At 37.7% G+C, this 27,870-nt stretch overlaps 1 protein-coding gene across 1 annotated transcript; it reads left to right on the forward strand.

The window, feature by feature from the left end:
* The first annotated feature begins 274 nt into the window (after positions 1 to 274).
* Positions 275 to 27,029, forward strand: ncf4 (neutrophil cytosolic factor 4). The gene is made up of 10 exons (XM_017407505.3): positions 275 to 1,985; positions 3,114 to 3,198; positions 3,341 to 3,500; positions 8,558 to 8,628; positions 9,379 to 9,506; positions 12,262 to 12,310; positions 19,816 to 19,914; positions 23,674 to 23,819; positions 25,360 to 25,425; positions 26,624 to 27,029. The coding sequence occupies exons 1-10, from the start codon at positions 1,963 to 1,965 to the stop codon at positions 26,829 to 26,831; spliced, it is 1,035 nt and encodes a 344-aa protein (XP_017262994.1). The 5' UTR covers positions 275 to 1,962; the 3' UTR covers positions 26,832 to 27,029.
* Positions 27,030 to 27,870: the final 841 nt, after the last annotated feature.

Below are 27,870 nucleotides of genomic sequence, written 5' to 3' on the forward strand. Positions count from 1 at the left end.
TCAAAGGATTCATCTCAGGCTACGTGAAAATAGATATGGAGTCAATATGTGGTGCCCTCACACACACACGCACACACACACATATTTGTCCAGGCATCACTGCACATGAGTGCACCCTATGCTTCTGTCTTCTTCTGACACTGAAACAACACCTGCACTCGCCCGTACGTCCTTTTTTTCCTGCATTTTCTTCCTACGTTTAATTAATGTCACACATAAGGGTGTCACGTAAAGGCTTCCATCTCAGTGAAAATATGAAGTCAGAGTCAGACAGGCAAGAAATAAAAATAAAAATAAACTAAACAATAATCACTCCTTCAGTATGTCGGATGTGAATCATGAGTCTGCGACTGCTGTGAGCTCTTTTGCTTTCAGTTTGAACAACCTCTGTGTGCCGCGGGTCACTGCCGTGCAGATTTAGGCAACACTTGTATTCATTTTGAAACTTCGAGTGATTTATTAGGCCTAAATATTTACTTAATGCCTTAAGTTCTTTATGTCACCACATTGAAGCCACAATCATCAGGTGGCCTGCACACGAAAAACCATTTTAGATTAGCTAGAAATCACATCTGTTACTTCTTTTTAGGTCCCCCTCAAGCCCGTCACAGCCACACCTTTACTGACATCTAGTGTCAGAAGCACCGATGGTCAGATGTAATCTCGCAATTATTTTCCCTCAGATCGGTCCCAGCAGTCGTCAAGCCCTCGTCTGCTTTGTGGCGGCAACTGCAGAAAAAGGTAGAAGCTGAACGTCTTTCTGTAAGAGTGTGTTGTGAAACCGTGCAAGTTGTGCAACAGCTGAGCCGTAAAGAGAAAGAAAATGGTTGACAATTACTGAACGGATGACAAAAACAGACTAAATGATTCAACAGCAGGTCCTCTCGAGGTGCAGAAACACATTTGTACTTTTTAAGGCCGCTGAAGGAAATCTCCCTGCTGTTTCTGAAACCCTCAGCTGGTTGCTTTATTTGTGTCACTTTTGGATCCTCTTTAAAAGTTTGAGAATTCTCTGAATAACGAGGAACCATCTGTGTCCGGAGGATGATCAGTCCTGATAATTCAGGTGGTGTGATTGGAGCCATTTTTAATAGAATTCCTCCTTTAATCCAAAAAAGATCATTGGTTTGATCCACAGTTTTAGCCTTATTTTGCTCTCATTGTTGTGTTGTTTGTGTTTTCAGGTAGTTCAGAAGCTGCTGTAGGAAGAACTTCTTCGCCTTCGGGATCAATAAAGCTTAGCTACCGATATACTTATCTGTAAAAATGTCATTGTGTTTAGTATACTCCACAGTGCTACTGTGAATATATACGTTAATTAAATTAACTGAAGTCTTTGTGCTACCACTGCTAAATTTTGCACATGAGTTTGACAGTTTGCTTGTTACAATGAGGCTTAAAGGTTTTGACCTTGCCTGTTGCTGAGGCAAACGTATTTTTTCTTAGGGCATCACTTAACCATCTTTCTTTTCTCTGTTCTATTGTCATTCAAGGACTTATATTGGGGTAAATAATCTTGTATATAAAAATGTTGTAAAAATTCAATTCAGGCTTTAGCAGGTGAATGCCCTCAGATTTCATGCCTTACTTCATGCTGTTGCACAGGGACTCTTCTCAGCCAGAAGGGAGGTTTATGTGGGTGTGGATGGAGCTGACCGCAGGTGTAGTCACATTATCTGTTTCCTCTTCTTCTAGCTTGAAACGATCGCTTCGTCCATGGGCGTGTGGCGACATTTCCCCGCCCTTCGCAGCCACAGGAGGAACAGGCGCACCTCCGTGGTCTGACCTTATTTTTAGGGAACTCTCGCTTCCTGGCTGCAGCTGCTGGCTGTTTCCGCACCGCGTTGCGCCTCTGCTGCTCTCCAAACGCTGCGGGTCGGTGTGTGTGTTTTGGTCCTACAGCTCCCTCTCCTCCCTCATCTCTTCAACTTTACACTCCTCCGTGCGTCAGGGGCCAGCGCCATGCAGCACATACGGGACGAAAGGTAAGATTTTACTCAAGTCAGTGGGGAAAAAAAGAACATGAACTACAAGTGAAAGTTACGCTTCTGGCTGCTGATGGTCGGGGACTTTTCTTGGCTGTTGTTGGTGCACGATCATGTTTTTGCACGTCTGTCTGTCTCTGTTAAAATATCTCAATCGCGACTAGACAAATTATAGTGAAACCTGCAGAAAGTAATGAGATGTAAAACTACAACTGCTACACTTTTGTAGTCAATCAAATCAAATTTAACATGGCTGCCACAGCTGAAAGACACAATATTGGCTATAATTTTACATATGCTTACCTAAGATGTGCTGTGGTAGTAGCTGAGACTGATGCCAAACACAGATTCTGAGCGCTAACCGAATTGTGCAATTAACTGTTTGGAGTCTGTTAGCAAAACATCTCATGAACCATTGGCTAGATTTGAATAAAACCTCCAGGAAATAATCATTGAATGGACATTTACAGATTATTCATTTTTGGAGTCAATCCAGTTCAAGATGGCCACCCCAGCTAATCAAACTTAGCCACCACAAAAATTGCTATAATTCAGTCAGTTTTACAGATATTGGGTGAGAATTTGCTGTGGTTGTAGCTGAGAGTGATTTGCAACACATGCTTTGGGTGTGATATCTCACAATCTTGCATGAGATTGCGCGTTTAATGTAAGTTTTTATGGTTTGACCCAAACAGCTACAACTCTGACACTTCTAAATATAAGATGATCCTAATCCTAAATTCTGCCATGAAAGATGGTCTTTAAGAGGTTACAGCCTTTTGCCTCAGGGCTAGGGTCAGGGTCTCCTCAGGGTTTAAGGAGTTAGGGCCTTTTGGCTCAGGGCTAGGGTCAGGGTCTCCTCAGGGTTTAAGGGGTTAGGGCCTTTTGGCTCAGGGCTAGGGTCAGGGTTTCCTCCTGACTGAGTTTTTCATATTTCATGCATGAGAGGGTTAATTTATTCTGCATGTGATGGAGACTTTTAAGAAATCATTTTCACTTCTATTTTACAAATTGATCAATATACCAGATTGTTTCATTTCTTTACATCATTTTTTTTGTTGCACATAACAAGTTGTTTAATTACAGACTTCTTCAAATTTAAAATTGTGATTTGTTTTTGCTTCTTAGTGACTTTGACCAGCTCCCACATAACATCCCTATCAGTGCCACCATTGCTGATATTGAGGAGAAGAAAGGCTTCATTGACTACTACGTAAGTCTGAACAATAAACAAACTTTTACCTGAGCCCGTCAGTGCAGACCTGTTGTTTTTCTGCATGTTTCACTCATGTCATGCAGCTCCTCTGGATTAATGTCTGTCAAATGTCAGCTTCCCTTGTCTGGTTCTCTCCCAGAGGTTCGTGATCGAGGTGAAAACTAAAGGAGGGAGCAAGTACCTGATCTACAGGAGGTACCGGGAGTTTTTCAACCTTCACCAGATCCTCGAGAGCAAGTACTCCCCCGAAAATACAGACAGACCTGGTCCCAACACCTGCGTCCTGCCTTCGCTTCCAGGTGAGCTTCTGCCCCCGGCGCTGGCAAACGCAGAGGAATCCACGCATGAAAAAGAAGCGACGTCGTGTCAGCTCGCCCGTTTTCACATTGTGCTCGTCAGACAGCTCCGAAGAAAATTCTTTTAATTTAGATTTTAATCGTCTGAGGAAATCTCTGACTTCAAAGAGCTGATCTTTTTTTTATTGTTTTAAACATGATTTGGTCTACAATAGATCCAGTCTACATGAAAAGCAGTGGCCTAATGAGAAACATAGTTTATTATTCTTAAAAGGGAATTAAAATGTTCAAATGTAAATTGGTTCAGATAATTTGAATTCAGTGAAAAGTTTAACACTTCGTGGCAACTTTTTTTGAAAACTTACATTGCTTCCAGATTACCTTATGATAAAAATGGTACATTATGGAAATATATGCTGCTTTAAAAATCTGTTTTCTTGTGTTGTTGCCTGCAGCATATGGTCAATACTACCGTAATTTTCTTTTCACCATCCAGTGTCACTCAGAAACATTCCCCTTAAAAAAGTGTTTTCTTTAAATAATAAATCATTATTTTATGACCTTATGGCTTTAGACAAATTGTTTCCTGCTTCACACATGGGATTAGATTTTTATTTCATGTTTGTAGACAGATTGAAATAGAAAAAAACAAAACAAAAAACTAGCTAGTAGCTTCCCAGTGAGCATATATAATGATATGTTGATGAAGCCACCTGCTCTCTGGTGCCTGTACTAATTAGCTGTGTTGGAGCTAGAATCCAGAAAAAGTTAAGTTAATTATACAGTAAAACCATAAATAAAGTAAAAACCAAGCCTTCCTGGATGAAATGCATATTTCGTGTCGCCTTTCATACGAGATCATCTTCATCTAAGATCTACTTATCTTGAAAACTGATGACATTTTAGCCTTTTTGGGCAAATCTTTAAAATAACTACGCGTGATCAAACGCAGTCTGTTAGATCTAAAGCGATGTGTTGGGGATAACTCTTAGTTACTGCCACTCTAAATCTTCTTTTAATATCTGTAAAATGACTGACTTACAGCCATTTTATAGTTTTATGTTTTATAGCTGAGGTCAATTAGCTGTTAAATCAGGTTGACTCCGAACGTTAATCAGTTGTAGATGCACATCCAACGATTTCTTTATATTGGTAGATGACAGTGGGACATGACATATTTTGCTAACTACATACACAGAGGCAATTACATTATGTGTGTAGGATGTGTGTGTTTGTGTATGTGGTGGGGGTGGGGCTGTCATCATGATGGCTGTCAGCTTTTGGCGTTGGATGATGGCTCCGTTGACTCCATCCTTATTTTTTCCAGCTTGTTTGCTGCAGCAACAATAATCCTACTTCTCATGTGACATTTTGTTGTCAAATTTATTCTACTGAAAATAATGACATTTACTTTATTTTTTTATTTATTTAAAAGCTTGCGTGGTTTATGTAATTGGTTTCGCAGTCTTTGCAGAGATTGATTTATTTTTTTCCAGGTTTGAGCTCTGCTGCCGACTGAACAGGCGTTTGCCCCCCGTCACTCTGTAACTTTCACCTTCACTCTGCTCCATGCATATGGAGAGGAACAGACTGAGTTTATAGTAGCAGCTGGCCAGACTTCCCTTCTGTGGCTGAACACAGTTTTAAAAAAATCTGTATCTCTTCGGCATGCAGAGTTGTCTCTGTGTGCTCTTCAATTGGATGCATGAGTTCATTTGGTGCGAAGGCAACGTTTCGCAAATTCATTTGCATTTAAAACACAAAAGTATAGACATGGTAGATTTTAGGAGCTTGTTGCTGCATAATAATATGAAAATTGAGCACTGATGATGCTGTGTTACAACCCTGATTCTACACTAAACCATCTGTCAACTAAGGATTAGCATTGTTCTCATTTAGTTGAATTAGATCTAACTTTAATAAACACTTTAATATGAACCCAAATGAACCTCACTTCTCTTCCTATGAACTCTTTTCTTTTAATCATTAGCGTTTTGATTGATTTCCTGATTTCCCTGAAGCACAAGTACCAATGTTCTTGGCAAAGTTTCACAAAGTCAGCATTAAAAGCCACGTCTTGAAGTCCCATTGAGGAGTATAATGTGCAATGTCAGATTTAAAAGTGTATCAGTGAGTTGACTGACATTGAGCGCAGTCAGGGAGGAGCAGATGGATTGAGGGACAGATGAAGGCCGCGGGGAAAAATACAGATTTAACTGAAAGAAAACAAAAATGCTACGAGATGGTAAAAAGGCAATTTCACCGTCCTTCACGTCCATCACGCGTGGCCAGGTGATGTTCAGTCAACATCAAACTAATGAATTTTCTTTATGTAAATCCAAACAGTAATGTTCATGTTAGGCTGCAGGGATGTTTGAAGCTGAAGACAGTGCAGTTTTGCCTACTCTTGTTGAAGAATAATGCACTCTCCATAGACGTTTCTCAAATGTTTTAAGCTATAATCCCTACAGGGGATATTTCTTCACTTTTTACTGGTTTCTAAAGCTGCTGGAAACAAAGTGGGAGAAGAGAGTTTTAAGATACTTGTGACCTGAATTGTAAAATTAGAATGAAGGTAAAAAGAAAAAGAGATTATATAAAGATGATATAAATGGTATATTTATATCATGGTAAAACCAGCGCATTCCATAACTTAGACCCTGCAAAAATCAGACTGAAAACACAAGACATGCACTTTGTAGTGCATTTTAAAGCACATTATAAAGTTAAATTAGTCTATTTTACCCCAGTCATCATCAGTCTTAGGAGTAACATTGGTTTTAAATGCATTCGTTGATGACTATTAACATTTGTTTGTCACGTATCATGTATACCCAGGCCTCGATTATTGGCTGTGTTGTTGTGAGACTGCACGTCCTCATCCCCTTGCTGGCTCTGGTTTTATTCAGCTCATTGTTTTCCCATAAGTCTGTCCGTCTTGGACCTGCCATCCATCAGTGTCTGTATTGATTATTGGAGGCTGGAAACCAACATCTGCACCAATAAAAGCCTTAAGGCTTCGTGTAGGAGGCTCGGACAATTGATTCAGGAGAGATGAGGACAGACGGAGGGGGTGGGGAAGGAGGGGGGGTGTTCAGATTATACAGTGTATACCTTAATAATCAAATTATAGCTAACCTTGATCGCTCCTAGATCACCTTCTGATTTTCTTCTAGAGACTTGCAGGATATATATATATATATATATATATATATATATATATATATATATATATATATATATATATATATATATATATACAAATATATCTGTATATACAAATATGCATTACAAGCAACAATTATCCTGTTTATAATTTTATTAATGTGTAATAATTTAGTAGCATTTGCTAATGACTGAAAAGAGACGATGAGGTAAATGGAAAGTAAAGTAGGAGTTCTGATGTTTTACAGCCGATGTCAATGAAGCTGGTTTGATTATCATCTTGTGATCATGACTGGCTCTGAAAGGTTTTGCAACAGGCCAAACAAGTGGCTAATATATTGTAGGCATTTAGATATTTCCAACTATAAAGCTCATATTTTGAATATATTGAACTTATGACAAATTGAACATTTAGGCCTTAAAGTAATATTAAATAGTATTTGTAACAGAATGAAATAACAGAAAACAAACAGTAATATGGATTTCATGTCCAGAAAAATCTGAGGAAATATAGACTTATTAGAGCCAATATTATTATCCAATATTTTGATTACTTTGATTATTTCTCCTCAATAAGTGAGGTGGATTCTCTTATGTTTGTTTGTTTTTATTTGATAACATGATTATGCAAAAAGTAACAAAAGGTATTTGAGGTATTTGCATGACCTGAAATTGTACATTTACTGTTCTAACAGTGTACTAATATGATAGTTTTCATATATTTCTCTCCTTGTCCTGTGCAGCACCAGTTTTATCTTTACTTTGTCATGTTGGCTAATCTGCGTCCTTTTTAAATGCTTTATTATTAGTTAACATCCATGTCACCAACATTTAATTTAATCTAATTAACTTGTTTTTTGTATTTCTTAACTAGTCGAGAATCAAGCCTTTATTGTAAAAATGTTAATACACTCTTTAAAGAGCAATGCAGTCTTTTGCTATTTTTGGAAAAGTTCTACTTTTCTGCAAACTCAAATTTAGCGTCTGCCACTGTGGAGTCTGCTGGATTAATTGGAGTTCCACATCTCATCAGGGTGGAAAGGGAATAAGAGCAGCCTAGGGGAGAATGGGAGGGAGATGGGAGGATGGGTGATGGGCCTATTGAAAAAAAAAAAAAAAAAAAAAAAAAAAATATATATATATATATATATATATATATATATATATATATGAATCTCTTTTTGGTCCAAATGAAACAAATCTGATTGATGGAGAAGCAAACGGTGGCAGTATCACAGTCAGAGTCAGAGTTTGTTTCCTGTTTTTACTTCTCAATGACAATGGCGTGAACAATATTACAATAGATCCGAGGAGCATTTAATAAGGCAAGAGGAGACGAGGAGATGAAAACAAATATTCATCAATAGTAAACAAGTGGGCTTGTGTGATTGAGTTAGTTATTTTGCTTCAACGTGAATGAGATGGAGGACACTTAGAGAAGAGAGCGAGCTGAATATTAAAATTGAGGGTCATTAAGACCAAATTTGATTTAACACCAGTGTTTAATGGCCATGAATGAATTGCTGCTGCTGGATTTAGAGTCTTGGGGTCTTTCTTCCGCCTCATAAGTTTCAGCTGAACTTAGTTTGATATCTTGGCTTATAGATGATATATATATGCACTTTTTTCAGTCAGTATTTGAAAAATATGGGACAACACATTCGAAATTATATATAGCCTACAGCTATTACACTGCACTTTTTTTTTTTTTTAGATAAATAACTGGTGTGATGGGCTTCTGGCTACAACATTTTCTTCTTCTTTCTAAATCTACCCAGTATAAATCAATTAGGAGACTTGAAGCTAATGAAACTATAGTTTGTACTCCCAAATATGAATGTACACAACCATTTTAACGCTGTTTTTTACCTTTACAACTCTACTTGTAAAAACAGGAAAAATCTACATTGGAAACAAACAGGAGATTGCAGAGAGCAGAATCCCTGAACTCAACACGTACATGAAGGTAATCACATCTCATTTTATGCAAACTGCTGTTTTTTTAAATACAAAGGAAAGGATTGTTGGCATGCTTGCAGTCTTCTGCAGCGTGCGGTGCAGAAGCCTACATCTTAGTGGGCTGAGCGATGCTGTAGGTGGAAAAGCACCGACTCGGATATTTCAGCTGTAGTTTGGAGATGGAGCTCAACATGTAGGCGTTGCTGCTCTCTTCTCTTTGCTCTGCCCTGTGCCCACATCACGTCTGACTGACTTTAGTTGTGGGACTTTTGACATGTTGCTCCATCGCTAAAAACATGATCAGGTTCTCTTTCTCCCACTCACTCACTTCTCTTTTCTGCTTTACTCTGTTTGTTTTTTTTTCTTTGCAACCTACATGACTCTCCCTTCTCACTCTTTATCGCCTTTGCTTGCCTTACACTTAGAATGGGTTTCACTTCACCTCCTCTCTCTTCAGCCTTCCACACTTTTATCTTGACCACCACCTGATTTCTCCTTCTCCTCTTCCATCACTCCTACTGACTTTACACCCCACCTAATTTTTGCTGACATCTCTAATCATTCATCTGATGTACCAGATAAAAACTTTTCTTTTAAAATGTCAAAATAAGTGCCTTTACTTATTGTCTATATCTTGGTAATGACAGGGTTTTTGTGTGTGTCGATCATACATCTGGCCCCTCCATTTTGTCCTTCATTCCAGTCTATTTAAATACACATTCCCAGCACCTCTGCTCCATTGTCCCTCTTTTTTCAGAGGTTGCTGGGTTTGCCAACATGGCTGTTACTGGATGACGCTCTCAGGATGTTTTTCTACCAGACGGATCGGGACAGTCAGCACCAACCACGAGCCCTCAGACGTCTTCGCCCTCCTACCCGCAAAGTGTAAGCTCCACAACTAACAAACAAAGCTCTTTTTTTTTTACGCCTCAGAATGGATTGGATTTCCATTCTCGTGCCAAGAGCAGCGTGATTTACTTGAGCACTCTCATACAGACATCGTTATTATTGTTCGGATGTACACGCTTGAAGACTTTTACACAAAAGATGAGATGATCTTTAATCTATACTTTAGAGTGTGTGAAACCACAAAATTGACTTGGACCAGTCAGTGTTCTTGTGAGTTCCTGTCATGTATTTTAAACTTTTAAACAACACAGAGCAAAGCACACTCTGTGGAAATCTGCCTCCAGATTGGAGCAAGAGCCAATAAATTCAACTAAGCAGAGTAATGAGAAACCTATTTAGCCTTTTCAGTATGAAGACTAATATCTTGTGTTATTGGGTCTTAGTTTATGTTTTTTTCCTGTTGTGGGAATCAAGCTCCCTAATGCTTTTCCATCGCAGAAGGTCAAATAGGCAGCAGTGTTTCTGTCGCATGTTTGTATTAAAAAAGAAATGTCCTAAATCAGAATTTTATAAACGTGAGCCTTCCAGAGGAAACTGAATCAGTGATAATCTCATTAAAGTATTACAATAAACTGCTATACGGGTAAAATATCCCATCAGCATCAAGCAGTAATAGTAAATGAAATCAAAATAATTTACCAAACAGATAAAGGTTAAAATGTTCTTAGAAATATATATTTTTAAAGAAATTATTAAAAGTCTTGTGCGGTACATATGGTGGGGGTTAGTGAGGTGTGTCAGAGGAGTTGGGTGACGACGCTGTCATGAGAAATTGCATAAATACAACAGGAACTCTGTTTGTCATCTGGTCTCCAACAGCTGATCAACGAGTCACTGCTGTGCTTGAATGATGCAGACCATTCCAGCCAGAAAGTTCACAGACAACTTCAGACTTATGCCTAAAATAACTCAATATGTCCTGTTTTTTTTTTTAAAAAAACGTAGAAAACATGAAAACAACTACAACTCTCTACAGATATTTAGGAACAAACTAGGTGTGGTAGTTACTGAAAGTCCTTCTCAGCACATATAAACCATCTCATGAACTGTTGGAAAAGTAATCATTGGGTGTACATCTACAGCTGATGGAGTAACCCTGATTCAGCCACAGCTAACTGGCCTTTGGAAGCACAAGTTTGACAGAAATTGAGCGAAACCTTGGTGTGGTAGTCGCTGAGAGTCATCACCAACACATTTTCTTAGCGCAAACAGATCATACAAGATCTTTGCTTGAAATGCAAGGTTGCAGGCGGTATGCTTTTCTTTAAGGAATGCTTGTTTTTATTATTTTATTTTGTCACTTTGCCTGCCTGCCTGCCTGCCTCCACATTGTTGCATTTGGATCCTTCTCCAGCATATACACAAAACAACTGTTATCATTATAAGTTACAAATTAAAGGAATATTTCTGTGAAGAGCTCATCAAACCCTATTCTTGATAAATGAGTGAATTAGCAGCCTGGAAATTAAAGTAAATTATCACTGGAGTACACATGAGGGGACTGTAAAAGAAGACTAATTGAGTTTTATGTACAAACAATAAAATGGAGCAGCATGTGTAAATTTGCTGACATTTTTAAGTTTGTTCATATAAAAAAAGAATCTTAGGATGCAAAAAATATTTCTGTTTAGGAAAATCTTTAAAGGTCTTGTTGTTTACTGCAGATTAAAGAGGCACAGGAGCTAAAGCTCAGAGCTGTTTTTCTTCTCCTACAGCAGATTTTTGTTGTGCAGCTCAGCTTCAGTACTCCGTGTCAAACCAAAACTAGACTGTCCCGAGTGTTGATGTTCCAGTTGGCAGATCTGTGCCGCCTCAGTGGCTTCACTCTTTTATTTCTCCATCACATCATGGCCAGATGGAACTAAGTAAACAATGGAAACACGTCCATATAAATTTACAAATCAGAAAAAAACACTTCTGACTTATTACCCTTTTTTTTTTGCACTCTACTTCCTCGTTCATAACGGTTCTTCAGGCCTCTGATTGGCTCATCTAATGTGGTCAGGAGATGTGCTAAAAGGAGACTCTCTCAACAGGAAATTATGCAAAGATTGGACAACTTCCCCTCCCTAGTCTCAACAACCTACATTTGCCTTTATGAGCATAATTACATTTTGAGTTTAAATGTTCAAAAAAAAAAAAGAAGACATTTCCTCTTTCTGGGTATTGCTGCATACGTTATGTGAATCTTTTACTGTGTTAGGCGCTAGTTGTCACAAATACTGTTTCCCATCAAGTCTTCATAGCAGAGATACTTTTTAAGGTAAATAAGATGTTTACTTTCAGCTGCTGTATTTTCAGTCTTAGCAAAAGTTGGCTGGTGCTTTTCAACAATTTGCTTATTTTTTTTCATTTTTGGCCATAAATAATTTTGTTTTACTTGTGTACAATAATTTTTGTAACTGAAATTCTAATGCATACAAATTGTATTATTGCCTAAGAAAAAAACTCCTTGTTTGCATGAGAAAGTTGTAAACTGTATCTGTGCACTCATATGAAATATTTAAGTTCTTTGTTGGGTTTAAAATATTAAAAACGAGTCTATTTATTTATTTTTTTTCCAAATGTGGGGAAAATAAATATCCACTACATGTGAATTTTTTACTTGGTAAATTGTTTTAAAAAATCCAAAGAGTAATTTTTTTTTAAGGAATAAATAATTGTAACTGCTTTGTAATCGGTCACATCTGTCCACAGTTTTCACCTGAATGATTTCTTTCCTGTCTTTTAGGAAAACTGTCAAACCAAAGATGGACCTTTTCTCCTCCCCCAGGGCTGAGGTACATTCAGTTGCATATTTATTGTGTTGCGTTGGTTTTGCTCAGCGTGGCCTGCCACAGTGCAAACATTTTTATAGATAACCACGCGGGAAGCACTAAATCGCTCCACGTCAGCTGCACCTTGGGCTTGAGTAAATACCAGGGCTCATACACAAATGCAGACATTCACAAAGACACAATTTCTGAGTTCACAACAATGTGTCAAAACTGCAAAGTCATCCCTCATTTGTTCATAATTTGTTTCCAAGGAGTGAGTCTTTTATTATTTATTAATTTAATTTTACAGTGATCGTCTGCAGTAGATCCTTGTGTTTTCTGTTTTTCTTCCTGGGACCTTTTCTGTTTTTTCACTCATTTTGAGTTCAGTCATTCCATCTGATCATTTTCAGTGTATCTTTTTCTTTTTGGTCATTTGTTCATTTATATTATTATTTTTTTTTCTGTCTTTTAGTGCCTAACATAAAACATTCAATCACAGAACAAACAAACAATTTGGCAAAGAATCAATTTTAAATTATTAGATTTCTTTTTCTTAAGATAATGACTTTAAATACACATGTATTAGATATTTTAGGTGAGCGCTTCTCCTTCTTTTCTTTTGTTAAGTTTCCTCAATCCTTTTAAAGACACATTGCAAAGACGTCCATGATGCATGGCCTTTTTCAAGCTAATTGCTCTCAGCTAGCTAATACTCTGTTATATGAAGTAGTTTTTGTGATTTTCTGTAAATGCTACAAAAGAACTGGGAGCAAATTATCCACGTTTGTGACAAGTTTCCAGTAGCAAAGTGTCTTAAGGTCCAGTTTGTAGGTTCATCCTTTGAGTTAGGACCTTTTCTAAGCAATGAATGATTCAGAGTTAAGAGGCTAAACAACAAAAAGCTCAATCCTCATATAAAAATATTCAGGTACGACAAGCAACAAGTATCTACAGAACAGGGTTATAAACCTCAAGAAAGCTGTCAGAGCTTGAGCTTTGCATCACTTTAAAAAGATTATAAGAAACTCTGACTCTTTTAGATGAAAACAGAAAGAAGTAAAGGGTGACTCAGCAGTTTTACATTGAACTGTATGCACTATTACACACACAACAAAAGACAACAAGCAGTCATTTATAGTAGTCTTCTGATTGTTTAGTGTCTGGTGACATTTTTCCTCCTGCTAATTTCCCATGACTTTGTTGTCCTCATCAAAAGTTCCTGCCTCGCTTCACTTCCTTTTTTTAATGTCTGTATCCCATTTTCTTGTCATTTAATGCTTCCTCCCTGCAGTATGTCCTCCCTCTGTGATTCAGCTCCACCTTTTTTGCCTTAAACGTCTCCTCTCTCATTGAGTTTCTCTTTGCAATGTCGCAGCCATCTCTCCTCCCTCCCTACTGTGTCCCTGTCTCCATCACGTCCTCTCATTGTTATTCTACCCACAGCCCGTCTAATGATGTAAAAAGAAAAGAGAAACATTGTTTTTATTCTGAAGTCATTTACCTTTTAAATATGGGAGAGTTTGTATGTTGTGTTAACAAAATATCTCATGAACCTCTGGACAGACTTCAGTTAAACTCCTTGAAAGTAATCATTAGTTTCTAAAACTCACTAATGTTTGGAGTTAACCCAATTCAAGATGGCCGCCACAGCTAATCAACCTTATCCAACACAAAAATTGTTATAACTCAGTCAGTTTTACAGATATTGAGCTAAAATTGGGTTTGGTCGTAGCTGAGAGTCATCCTAACAGACTGGATACTGACACTTCTTGCAAGATGACACAGTATTGCATGAGATTCTGCACAAGCTCATTTACCAGGTTTGACCAAAAAAGCTATAACTTCATCCTTTGTCATCATAAGACGGCAGGCAATATGTCCTTCAAGGTATACCGAGCCTTTAATTCAGCTGAAGGTTTTGATAAAGAATGATGCTAAAATTTTTGATAAACACTGAAATGGACTACAATCCATAGAGTCAAACCAAAGGCAAAAAATCAGCAGTTTGAATAATCAGGCAGTAATAATATTTTGGCTCAAACTCCATTGATTGTTTCAGTAAAGTATGTTCTAATTATCTTCAGAAGATCAGCTGTTTATCATTGTAAATTAGCTGCCCGTTGAGCCTGACTTCATGTAGAGAATTAATCAAATTAAGATTTTAGTTTCCTTATCTAGACAGCCTTTAAATGGCATTGTCATTCTTCTCAAAAAGGCCTTGAGATGACTTCCGTTGTGAATGTGCATTGTGTGCAACTACATATATATTTGCAAACTGCTAAATTAGGTTAGATAAGTAGATTAGATTGTTTGTTTCTTTGCGTAGAGCTGTTTGTTTGTGATGTTTGTACGTTTGCTCAGTTGTGTAAGTGGAGTCTCTGTGCAGTATGCAGCCTACATTAGGAGTTCATGTCTGTAGGTGAAGTGTTTTTATTTTCTCTCTTCAGCTCTTGAACTATCTGTTTTTTATACCCTCGCAAAACCATTTAACTTTTCTAACCTTGCACGACACAAAAAGATGGGGTTCTTATTCACACGCCACTCACACATTTTTTTTTCCTGCGCGCTCCGGTGATCTTTTATCGCCAAACTTCATTTTTCTCCCTCCTTTGTGTGTCTACTTACCCTCTCTCCCACTCAGAAGTAAAACACCGACGTACTCTACTCGTGAAGCTGCCAGCCTACTCAACATTTATTTTAGCTCCTTTTTCTCTCTCTCTCTCTCTCTCTCTCTGAAAAAGCGAGCCATTCTCTGAGTGTTTGCGTACGCCCAGATGTGTGCTTTCTTCCGCGCAGGAAAGAAGTGATTAAACTCAATCCAAACGGTGATCAATGGCTGCTCTGAGCTGTAGGGATAAGAGAAGAGCGCTGGCTTTAGTCACAGCGGAGCCGCAACACTTCCAACCACAAACAGACCCTGTTCAGACCTGACACTGACATCCATCTTAGCATTCCCACCCAGTAGTGAAATATGTATCCCAAAAAGTCTTTGCACATCCAGCCAGGTCACACAGTGAGGTCCGCTGATTGTTTATATAAAAAAATGAAAAGCTTCAGACATCTGAACTATATTATTTTGACCCTAACATGACTCAGAGCCATTCGATTTGTACGTTTTGTGCTGATTCCTACATAGCTTCACTGAGAATAATATCAGCTCTATGTTAATATACTGTCAAACTGAGCACCATGTTTTGATTATTATTACTATTTTATTTGACCAAACTTTCAATCAATCTCTTATTAAAAGTAACACTTAACTGCTATCCCTCCAAGTGTAGAAAACATTAGACAGGTTCATGTTTAAAGCCAATCCCCTTCAGTCTGTTTCACAAAGTAAATAACCGATGCAGTCTATAAATCTGGGACTTTGAAGTTAAGAACTGAGAAAGGTCATTGGAAATCTAGTTGCCTCCATTTCAACTCGTTATGGTTAGCATGTCCTGGATGACAGGGAATCTAAACCAGCGTTTTTATACTCTTCATTCAAGCTGCTTACATTTAATATAACATTTTTGCTACTAAGTTCTCACATTTGTCAAGTCGGTTACTTGATTGGCCAGTTAGTTGTTTTTTTTTTATTTGACACAGAGAAAGATAAAACAGCCTCAGAATAAAATACAGACAAATAAAAAAACAAATTATTGTAAAGGGATAACAAGATGGAACAAGGATGATAAGGTTATGGAGAGACAAAGAGATGAAAGGAGAAACACAGAGGCGGTAAATTGCTCTGTCACATCATATTTGGTGTTTGAGTCGGAGACAGTAGCCCCCAACACATTTTCACATCATCTATAAATTACTGCAACCTGCAGGTCTGCACTATAATAAAGCAATATGTGGAGTAATTTATTAAAAATAGCAGCTCTGAATTCAAAGTGTGTGTGAGTGTGTGTGCGTGTGTGTGCTTGGGGTCAGGATAATCTCAGTGGAGTGTTAATCCAGCAGGCTCCCTTTCTCCCAAACTTCATTAATCTGCCACCAGTCTGGGTCTCATTTTCTTCTTGACACACCCACATACTCTCTCCTCTCTCTCTCTTTCACACACACACACACACACACACACACACACACACACACACACACACACACACACACACACACACACACACACACATGCCCTTGCAGTCATTTGAAGACAGGCAAATGCAACAAAGAAAAATGAAAGATCTAATTCTTACATTTTTAACACGTCAAACCCAATTTCTGATGTAATCTATCTTTAGCATCTTTTCAGCATCTGCCACTTTGTTTACAGTATTCTCATATGGTTGACAAACTGTTTGTGTTTCATACAAATATGTGGAATTATGTAAATCTGTTAGGCACCACATGGCCAATAACCTAAACAGAAATGTTAAAATTGGACTAAATTTTATTTTTGACTACTTAGTTTATTAGAACAGCCAACATATGTTAGTGGACAATTATGTTGCTAATTTAAACAACTGGCAGACACAGATCAGCATTTATTTCTGTCACTAGATTAGAGGATCACTTTACTTGTTTTGGTCCTGAAAGAAAAATCTGATTAAATGATTCACAATATCAAGATTTCTCCTCTGAAATGTCAGAGTTTTTGAACAAGCTTCAAAAACTAATGATAAATTGAAATGATATTTTCTATATAAAAGTTGGGTTTACTGGTAGATATTTCAAGACTGCTTGTTAAAGCTAAAGGTGGTATCTCACTAGGCTGCGACTAGTTGGCGAGCCTTCCTGAGTGAGTCTCAGCCAGTTTCAACCTTCACGATTGTTTCTAATTTCCTCACCTGTTGCTTAGGCAAGCAGTCCTGATGCTTGAAGTCTGAACATTTGTACAACAAATTTCCTCTCAAAAGTAATCTCAGAGTTGATGTAAGCGTCTCAGACACACATGAATTTTGGTCATTTGCGTCTCCAACCCATCTTAAGAGTCCGAGAGATGCAATTTGAAATAGCTCTCCTCTGAGAGAAAACGTTTGAAACAAATGTCCAGGTCTAAAAACTACACTGATGAAATATAATTATTGAAACTCTGGTCCAAATTTGTCTGTTGTCTTTTCAATCATTGTCATTTAAAAGGTGGTTTCTGTGAAGAGGTGGATGATCTCAGTTTGAAGAATCGAAGAGGGATTATCACGAAGGAGTCAAGCTAACAGCTAGTCAGATCGGGGCCTAAACTTGTTGTCTAGAACAAGTCAAACCTAACAAATGTCAGGGATTAATACAAACACTGTTATGGATCTTTACATTTCATTTCTTTAGTATTGAATTGTTACACGAACTGGGTCGGTTTAACACCATTTGTTTCAAACTCATGTTTCACAAAATAATTCAACAGATTGCAGAATGTGTTCCAACACAAACGGGTTTCAGTGTAAATAACCACAGACGTCTACGTAAATAACAATCTGTTACAAAAGTGACATGGTGTAAAACAATTAATTTAATATTATTGAATTTTGAAGGTTTTAGTTGTTTTAGTTCTCTGAAATTTGATGTGAAATTGGCTCCAGACTGACTATCTATTAATTTGACTCCTTTCACAAGATTTTCTCCTTGATTCTCTAAACTGAGATCACTCTGACTGCTGTCTGCTGCAGGTAAGATACTGCCTACTTATAGCCTATTTTTCAAACCCCCTTCAAAAAACTTCATGCGGTTTTTTTAAGTGAATTCCTGTAGGCTGTCTGCTTTTTAATAAAACAACAAATTAATTACAGAAGAAGTTGCTAAGGCTCTGATTTAGTTTTAATCTTTTTTCAGCTATTCTGTATACAGAAATCCTCTAGTTTTGTTTCAGTTTTTAAATTAGTAAATAATAATAATACAAAATTTTGGGCTAAACTACAGACAGATCAGTTTTGCTTCTTTAAAGCAGATCTGTGGATGATATGTACTCACAGCATAAGGAAGCTGTTCTTTAAACTGGATGTTTGACCTACAAAGCTTCTTAAAGATGTTCATAAAGTCCCACTTTTATTAGCACTCACCACAGCAGACCTCTCTTTCTTTTAATGTGAATATGTAGATTATAATGTCATCAACTTTATGTTTAGGTGTGATTTATTAAAAGCCCCAAAACGGCTTTTCTAATTCCACCTTCACCTTCTTTTCATTGTCAAGATTGTTACACATTATAATGTGCTAAAGAAAGAACCGAAACTAAACTTTTGATTTATTTTGCCAGCTGTCTGTGTTCACAATTGCAATAAATAGACCATTACTCTTCCTGACATGGAAGGACTATCACAGAGTTACACACAGCAAACGGATATCCAACATAAAGACAAGTGAAATCTAATAGACTTCTGCAGCACTGCACCACTGCTTAACTTTAACTTTTCTTATTGCTCCCTCCTCTTCCACCTACTCCTCCTCCTCCTCTTTTTCACCTCCTTCCCACTTGCTTTAACCGCTCCTTGTTCTTTTTTTGGTTTCTTTGTATCAGTGTGATTCTCCAAACTATTTCTCAGTTTCACTGGCTCTCACAGATTCTCTGCTGGGGCTGTAATCCTCTCGTGTTTCTCAGTAATTTCTTTCTAATGATGTTTTTTTTTGCCAGAGTTTCAGTTGTAGACTTTTCTAGATGAAGATGCTTTTGAGTGTATGATTAATAACAGCAAGTGTGCGCAACCAGTATAACTGTGCAGGACTGAATCTTTTTGTTATTAGAAAACTGAAGATTGTTGTAGCTTGACAGAGTGTATGGTTGTGGATTTGTGTAAATAATTATCTGTCTCTTTAAGGAGTCTCTTAGCCAAAGCACAATAATTGTTCTAAACATGCTGATGGCTCTGCTGAGCTCTTCTTTCGATGCAAATGCTCTCTGCAGGCTTTTACACTGGACACACTGATGCTAACCAGGAAGGTTAAGAGTCTAATCATCTTTTTTGAAAAAAAAAAAAAAAAAATTCCTGCTCACACTCATTTACACTCACACACCTTTCATTGCAGTTTGTTTGTTTGCCTCCCCAGGGTATTGACTTTTCCAGTGTCTAAATACCTGTGATTTACTTACATCTTTTCTGCATTCATAGATGCAAAAACACTTTGAATTTTGCTCACACAATGTGCCATATTCACAAACTAAGTTAATAAACATAAAAAAGTATCTACACAATATGTTTTAGGTAATAATGAAGCAGCTTTAAGAGAAGATGTCACATGTGACTTTGGTCTTTAGCAGTTTTTTGAATAAAATAATCTATATCATGATTTATAATCAAAATAATTGAATCTAACCATATCTATGTTATAGCAACAATAAATAAAACTATTTCTCACCCCATTTACTTAAATTTTTCATTTTTTTTTTCTCACAGTTTCTCATATAGTTTTTTGTGTTCGTTTCACATCAACCTTTCTTTTTCTTTTCTCTCATTTGCACACAAGCACTACTTTGCATCAACATAAAGTGTGTGAAGTCTTACCCGTCATTGTTCACTCTGCGTTCAGTCCGTCTGTCTCTCTTGTCTCTCGTTCTTCTCTTCTCTCACTCACTCACTCGTGTTCACTTTTTCTTCTTCTTCTTCTTTCAGGCAATGTTTGACTTTCGCGGCAACGGCAAGGCAGAGTTAAACCTGAAGAGGGGAGAAGTGATCTTCCTGCTGCAACGAGTCAACGCCGACTGGCTGGAGGTACGAACAGAGAGAGAGAGAGAGAGACGGCGATCAGCAACGGGAGGCAGAAGGCGAAGAGAGGAAAGTGAAGAAGAGGAGAGGCAGGGAGAGAGTGGGAGAGTGGAGATAGAGGGCTGGATGGAGAGGACAGAGGAGGTGGAAGAGAGGAGGACTCAGAGCTGAAAAAATAGAGACAAAATTTTAAAGAGAAAAAGACAAGTAGACTGGGATCTGGGGAAAGGCACACTGGAAATAAGAAATATTTTTATCTTTTATTTTTAGTCGAAGGGACTTGTAGTAACCTGAGCACATTGGAGGATGAAGATAGTCCTTCCAGCTGTGCTTCCAGTGTTTTATTTATTTATCAGATTTATTAGCCGAAACACCCTTTCAGTGATCAAACAATCAAAGAAAAAATTATGTCTATATGTCCTAAAGCTCATATCAACGTCATCTGTCATCTCCATTTTTATCAAACGTTCTGTATCTAATTCAGACTTGAGGCAATAAAATTACGAAACTCCAGCACACTTAACAAAACCTAAAATAAAACAATGCAAAGCTAATTTCTGCCACGCCTCCCTTCTGGCAGGGGTTTTATGCAAATTTGTTCTTAAGACTTCATTTGTGCTAATACCGAAGCTAATTCTGAGTACCTTTTATCCCCCGCTGCTATGAAAGTTGGGCTGTCATGTGACATTAACTGTGTTGGAGTCAACACGGTCTGACTGTTATCAAAATAGCTCCTAAACGACTCAGAAAGTAGTCACTGATTGTACATTGACACCTGATTAACTCTTAGCTCGTTGTTGTAGCTGAGAGACGTTCCCCAACACATACTTTGAGCTCTAACAGATCTCATAATATTGCATGAGATTGCGCATAATCTCATTTACAAGGTTTGACCAAAATATCCGTAATTCCATCCTTTCTCAACATTAGACACTCAGACATGAAAGGCGACGGGCAATATGCATTCCTATAAGAATGTATGTTGGGCCAATTATTTATTCTTGTTTTTCTAGAATATCTTTATTGTGTTTTGTCTGACATTGTCAGTTTTTATGTGTCATGTACAACATGTTTATGATCTTATTGACTAAGAGGCAGGGTAAATAAAAAAGTAATGAATATATCATCTGTTAACATTGTTTAGGTTCTGAAAAGTGTTTAAGACACACAGTCACAATGTTTTTATTACATATACTGTGTTTTATACATGTAGGATTTTTCAGATAGTCTCACACATCGGTGAAAAAGTCGGATCCATGTGAGGTTTGGTTTTTACACAAGGACACATGAACCCAACCAATCCTCTGATTCAAGAATAACCACTTCATCCTTTGAGCCTCAGCCATTCTGAGCGAAGAGTCATGGAGCTGTGAGTTCTGACTCATCTAAAACTCCACTTCAGTTGAATCCTAACAGATCTTGATTTCTGTAGTAAATCTCTGGAATTGTTTCACACTATGTATAAATCTTGCAAAGGCGGAACAAATGCTCTCCCCTTTTATTCTGGAGAAGTGATAGAATCGTGGACCTTAGTCCAACTAAAAAAGGCATTTAAAAATAACATTAAAAATGAAGATCAAGCGGATCTGATTACTCACTGCACATGCTGTCCAAAATCACACATTTTAATTAGCTGCTCAACTTTAAAAAAGCAACACTGAAATAATGACTTTGGCAAATATTTGAAAAAGGAAAGAAATTCTGCTCGGTCTCAGCCTATGTAAAATATGGCCATGAAATGTGTTTTATTAAAATCATGAAACGTGTAATGTTTTAAGACAACGTGTGAGAGATTCTGGGAAAAAGTGAGTGGGAGAGAAAGAAAGAAGACAGAAGCTGATGTTGTGGGAGAGAATGAGAATCAACATGCAGGAGGAGGATGCACTTAAACTGCCCCAGGCTTTGTAAAGAGATCCAAAAAGCATTAAATAGTCTATTAATCCTCATGCAATATAGTGTTTTTTGCTATATTGCACAAGGATTAAAAGGCTCTTATGTTAGGGGTGGTTGAGGTTAATGCAAAACATAAAACTTGTTAAAAGTTGACTGGGTGCCTTTATTGTTGTGGACAGAGCACCTGTGGGTGGGAAAACTATCACACTGGTGCATGAAGGTACTTGTTTTAAAACTGTCATTGGAAGATAAATTAAGAACATTTCCGAAGCTGGTATTAGGAAACAAAAATGAGGTTTTGTGCTGACACTGCTCAGGGATTCGACGTAAAGAAGAAATAGTAAACCGAGCAGCTTTAAGGTTGAGAAAATTACACCAAAATAAATAAACCGTGTCTTCGGAGTGCCTAAAAAAAGGATAGTTCAGTGAAGTTCCGTGGAAAGGTAAAGAACATTTATTAAACCTGTTGCACGCAGCTTTTTGAACGACTTTTGACAACATTTTGGAGAAATAATTCGGACTGGACTGACAAACTAACAGATGGTCCAAACAGGACACAAAACTCAAGTCTCAAAAATGTTGGTAGAGCCAAAACCAAAGAGGATTTCTGCCATTCTTTAAACAACTCATATCTCAAAAACTTCATAGTGGTTCATGAGAACACTGTCTCATAAACCTGTACCTTCTGTCAATCTTGCATTACACAGAAATATGTGGAATCTGGGCTCACTTCAGGAATGAATATCATGCTGTTTTTGCTGGAAATGCAAGTAATGTAAAATTGACAGCAGTGTACAGGTTTATAAGATGGTGTTCTCAAGAGACTGCAATACATTTTTAAAAATTTGAGTTGTTTTAAGACAACAGCAATCCTTTTTGGTCTTGGCTCCACTCTGACAAGCTGTGAGCTTCTCCAGACCGAGGCTGTTCAAAGAGTTATCTACAACAGGTAAGATATTAGTTCTTCATAACCTTTCAACAGAACACCATAGGGATCTGAAATGTTGCTTTAATAAATAATAGATAAATAAATTAATGAAAGCGTAACAACAGCTGCAAGCTAAACAACTGATGTGAGCATTTTCTAGTCTCAAAAACCAGGGCTTTGTTTAGAACAAGATTGACTGAAATATCAACATATTTGGACTTGGCTGCACGCTGTATAAAGAAAATGACGCAAGAAAATATCTATTTACAAACTGTACGTTTCGCATTGTATCAAAACAATATCAAGAGCACTTTGTTCATTGATTTCTCCCTCTGAAAAAGATTTAATTATGGCTATAGACACTGCTTTCAGTGGCAGAAATAATACCAGAAGCATTTAGTGGACTTATTTTCCCTTATAATACAGTATTACATTTTATATTAGTCCTTTAGAATCAATGCCTCGATCAATGCAGCTTGCAGCATTTTCTTCCTACATCCACAAATAAAATGTAATTTATTTGACTGTGATGTAAAATTCACATCTTATCAGGACACTCTGGGTGTTCTCATCAGTGCTGTGTATTCAAACTGTTCATTTGAACCTGAAATACCTGTTTGCATAATGCTGTTGGGCTGTTCCTGAATAAATGCTGAAAAGCCTTTGCGCATTTTTAGTTATTTTATTATCAGTTTGTTTAGTAGACTAACACACTCAACATTACTGGTGCGCTAAAAAAAAAAAAAGCTGCATGATTGTGTTGAGCGGCTCCAACATTAGCAGCATATTAAAAACTGGCTCATTATTCTAGAAAACCTGTCTCTAGATGCTTCTCTGTGCCGCTTTTTCCTCTCTCAGAATCATCTCATCATTGGTCCCTCATCCCTCCGTCCTCCGAGACTTCTCACATCGTATCTTTGTGTCTCTCATTTCTTTTCCTGCAGGGTACAGTGAACAATCAAACAGGTATTTTCCCAGAATCCTTTGTGAAGATTATTAAACCCCTTCCAGAGAGTGACTCAGAAAGTGAAGGTGGAGGCTACAGCTGCCTGCGCTGCTTCCTGCTCACCCCGTCTGGAGTTGAAACCAGGTCTGTTGGACATTAATGGGCAACAGATTTTTGATGTTTGTAAGCTCTGTGTGTGTGTGTGTGTGTGATGTGATACATTTCTAATATTACACTTAAAGCTAGGGATGCACCGGTACCAGTATTAGTTATCTGACCAATACCCCGTGTGTGTACTTATAAAAGTGTTCAGACACCAGCATGATGTTCACCTCTCAGTTTTGCAGCCAAGTGGTGAAAGGAGGAGCAGTGTTGGTATTTTTTGTTTGTTTGTTTGAGTTGTCTGTCCTTATTCTTCCAGTTGGTGGCAGTAATGCACCATAAAGTTGCCTGCTAATCGCTAATAAGCACCACCAGAAGAAGAGGAAGCAATGTGGAGGTTTTTTCAAACTGATCGATGGTGACAAAAGTCAAACAAGCTGCAAATTATTCTCATCAAAACTGTCAAATGGAAGGACAAAATCTAGCTCTTTCAACACGAGCAATTTGATAAAATATTAAAAACAAAACAACAACACCAAGAATTTGCTAATAACAGGCGAGGCTGTAGGAATAGACGGATCTGAACACGAGCTTCCCAAGAATCTTACGGCTCACCAATGTTCACTTTTGGAAAAGACTATCGCTGCCCTGCTGCGTTTAGGAGTTAACATGGAAAGCAACACGTTTTCAAAGTAATTGTAAGATGCATAAATGCATTTATTAGCACTTGTATTGTACTCAATATTGGCAAGTACTAAAGTATAAGTACTTGTATCAGATTTGAAAAAATGTGGTGTCGGTGCATCCCTAATTAAAGCGATAATTCAGATCTACTTAAATGTGTTTAGTGGGAAGTTTATGAACAATGAGTATCCTATCTATTGTAGGTAGCTCTTTGAATGACCTCAGTTTGGATAAAAATAATTTCATTCTGAACGGACTGATGAGCTAACAGCTACTCTGAGCTACTGCTGTCAAATAACCCCAGTTTGAAAAGTTTCATTGCACGTGCCATTGCTATTTTATCAACCTGTAAAACGCCATCAGTTTCACAATATGAATAATCACACTACATTTATTTGCAAATGCAACAGCAGCAGTTAAATATAGAATTTTTCCGTGCAACTTAGGGCACTTCCTGCAGAAATATTGCAATATTTCTGTCAGAATAACTGTTTAATGTAAAACTGACAGTGGTGTAAAGGTTCATAAAAAGTTCTTATAAGACGGCTGCAGATCACGTTGGTCACTCTCAAACTAAACATTAGCTCCTCAATCTGGTCAAAATGAAAATCTATTTGTCCAAACTGAGGCAGTTCAAATCTGTTCATAACCTTTTCACAAACCCCACTCCAAATAATCTGAACTATCCCTTTAAGGTGACATTGCAAACATAGAAGGATGACAAACAGAAAACTTTTTCCCGGCTGTAGGACTTGATTGAACTCAGTTTTTCAGTAACTCTAGTCTCAGGAGTGAGTTTTGCAATAAACAACATTAGATTTTGTCTTTGCTGCCAGTTTAACCTGAACTGTAGAAATGCTCTTCATTTAGAGGATGTTTTGTTGCCCCTCATACACAGAGACGTTTGTGTACAAGAGGATCTCAACATCCAGCCAACACACAAGGACCTGCTGTCACGCATGAGGTAAACCTCCATCCAGCTGCTGTTCCTGTTTCTGTTTCTGGAGTATTTATGGAGACAGAGGGCGTGGTGAGGCCTGCGTTCGATTTTATGCTTTTACTGCACTTACACTCATGTTGGAAAACAGCAACATGGGTGATAAAAGCAGGTTCTCATTCAGCTGGTATTATTGTGTACAGCTTCACACACGTGAGCAAATTACAATGACTTCCAACTGCGTAATAAAAACCAGGAGTTAAAGGAGATATACCATGCACATTTGTGTATTTTTGTTCACAGGTTAATCTTTTTATCCTTCTGAATCTCGTCCTGCAGCGTCAGTTTGTAGGAATTTAAATAAATATTGATATATTATATATATTTTTTATTTTAACAAAATCTTCAGTTGTTGAAACCTCACATCTGAGATGAAGCAAACTGATAGCTGGCCTTCAGTTCTGCATTCCTTAAGCCTTTCATTCCTTCAGCATTTTGTTAGAGAGGTTGTGATAAAATTCCCCAACAAACGAGAACAACTATCGTCCACCCGGAGGGCCAGCAGATTCTGTTGCTCGCCAATCACCAACATTAACTCGATTAGTTCTTTTGGGACTCATCCTCATCCTCTTCTCTTGTATCCTCATCACCAGATACATTTGTTCATTACACTGTCTGTACTTCTTTTTCTTTTAATCTTTTCATTTAGCCCCCCCTCCCCATCTCGCTTTATTTGTCAGTTTGGATAGATGAGCGCTACGATGCCCCCCCTCCCTCACACACACACACACACCTCACCCCACCCTCTCCTCTGCTCATAATCAGCTCATTTCCATTGCTTATCTTCTCATTATTGTTTCTCTGTGATTGGGTCTATTGTGCCCTGGAGTTGGATGGATGAGACCCTGGCTTAAAGTTTTAATATTGCTAAACACTGATAAGCAGGAGAGGGAGAAGCAGGGTAAACTGAGGAGACAGCATGTAGGAAAAGAGATAATTACATCGTGCAAAACAGACACTTAACTAATAATAGTAAATGAAGAATTTGTTAGGTTTAAATTAGTCAAAAATGTCTAGAATCGGTAGAATTTTGTAAAAGTCTCATTCTGTTTCCACAAACCTAGATAAGATCTTACCCTAAATTAAATAAAATGGGGCCTACCTGAATTAACTCTGTACATGGGATTGTTTTAACCCAATTTCTGACCCTTTTCTTCTCCCTCAGGAACGTCTTCCAGGTGGAAGACATTGCCCTGAACTACCGCGACGCAGAGGGCGACCTGATCCGTATCCTTGACGACGAGGACATCCAGCTCATGATCAGGGAGGCCAGGAGTCAGCAGGGCAAAGTCAACAGACCTGTCAATCAGTTTCCATGGGAACTACATGTGACCATGGCCTCTGACCTCTCGGTTTACAACGCCGAAGCTTAAGAGAGAAGGCTGAGAAATGCGTATAAAACTATGATCATGAACTGTGTTGTTTATTTTTAACATTTATTCCCAGCTTGTTTCAGTTAAAGGCCCCTACATTTCATTTAAGATTAAAAAAATCAGTTTGTTTTATGATTATTTTTGTTATCAGTAGATGTTTTGTTTATTTCAACATTAAACAGGGATTTATTACTCTCATTCCACTTGATTTATTTTTGGAGTTCAGCCAAAAAAAGATGAAGAAACTCAGACTTTCTTTCTGTGCTGATCTTTTATGACTGATGATGCTGTTATAATGAATATTCACACATTTTATCGGGAGGTTTTGTGCATCATTTTGTACAGATTTTGCCAATTTTTTTCAAGTAAAAAGTATTACCTTCAAAACCCAGAAGCTGACAAATCTCAACTTGGCTTTGCCTAATAAAGTTTAGTTTTGTTCATCTGTGTTTTAATAAGCTCAGCATTATCCCTAATAGTTCTGTTTCAGTGTGATCACACATTCCCATTTTGTTTGTCTCTTCTTTCCCTCTTGCCTCAGGAAAGAAAGATATTGCCTTTATTTTCACTTTATTGTTTATGCTTCTAATATTATTTTCCAACAATCTCACATGATGCTGTGGAAGTTATGCGTCTTTAAAAGCTGCTTTTAGCACCAGAGGGAACCGATTCTTACTCATCTCTAAATGAAATCATATCTTTATAAAAATCAAATATTCAAGTTCTGAAGTGTTTGTTTTTCTTGCGATAAAGATGGCATGTCGATCCTGCGACAGGCTGGTGGAGAAAGCAAATCTAAAGGTACTGTGATGCTTTGCACGCATTAAGGAGATGTCTTGGTGTCTTTTTTGCTGAGTAAATAAACTCATTTTGGACCAGAGCTGAAAACAGCAGGTATTTTGTAACCACTAAAATGCTGGTAACTCTTCATCAGAGAGCACAGGTGGGCTCTCTGGACACATGTAGGTGTAAATGGTGTTTCGTTTAGGTGTTAATGGGTGTTTTTGTGATGAGCCACTCCTGTGAGGCTCAGAGTGTT

Source organism: Kryptolebias marmoratus, linkage group LG3, assembly GCF_001649575.2.
Source record: "Kryptolebias marmoratus isolate JLee-2015 linkage group LG3, ASM164957v2, whole genome shotgun sequence".
In the NCBI taxonomy this organism is placed as follows: domain Eukaryota; kingdom Metazoa; phylum Chordata; class Actinopteri; order Cyprinodontiformes; family Rivulidae; genus Kryptolebias; species Kryptolebias marmoratus.

Bases quoted from the DNA above. Each gene is read 5' to 3' on its own strand.
- ncf4 (XM_017407505.3), top strand. From the start codon at position 1,963: ATGCAGCACATACGGGACGAAAG. The intron at 8,629-9,378 runs GTAATCACATCT...CTCTTTTTTCAG, and splicing joins AACTCAACACGTACATGAAG to AGGTTGCTGGGTTTGCCAAC. The intron at 23,820-25,359 runs GTCTGTTGGACA...CCTCATACACAG, and splicing joins CCGTCTGGAGTTGAAACCAG to AGACGTTTGTGTACAAGAGG.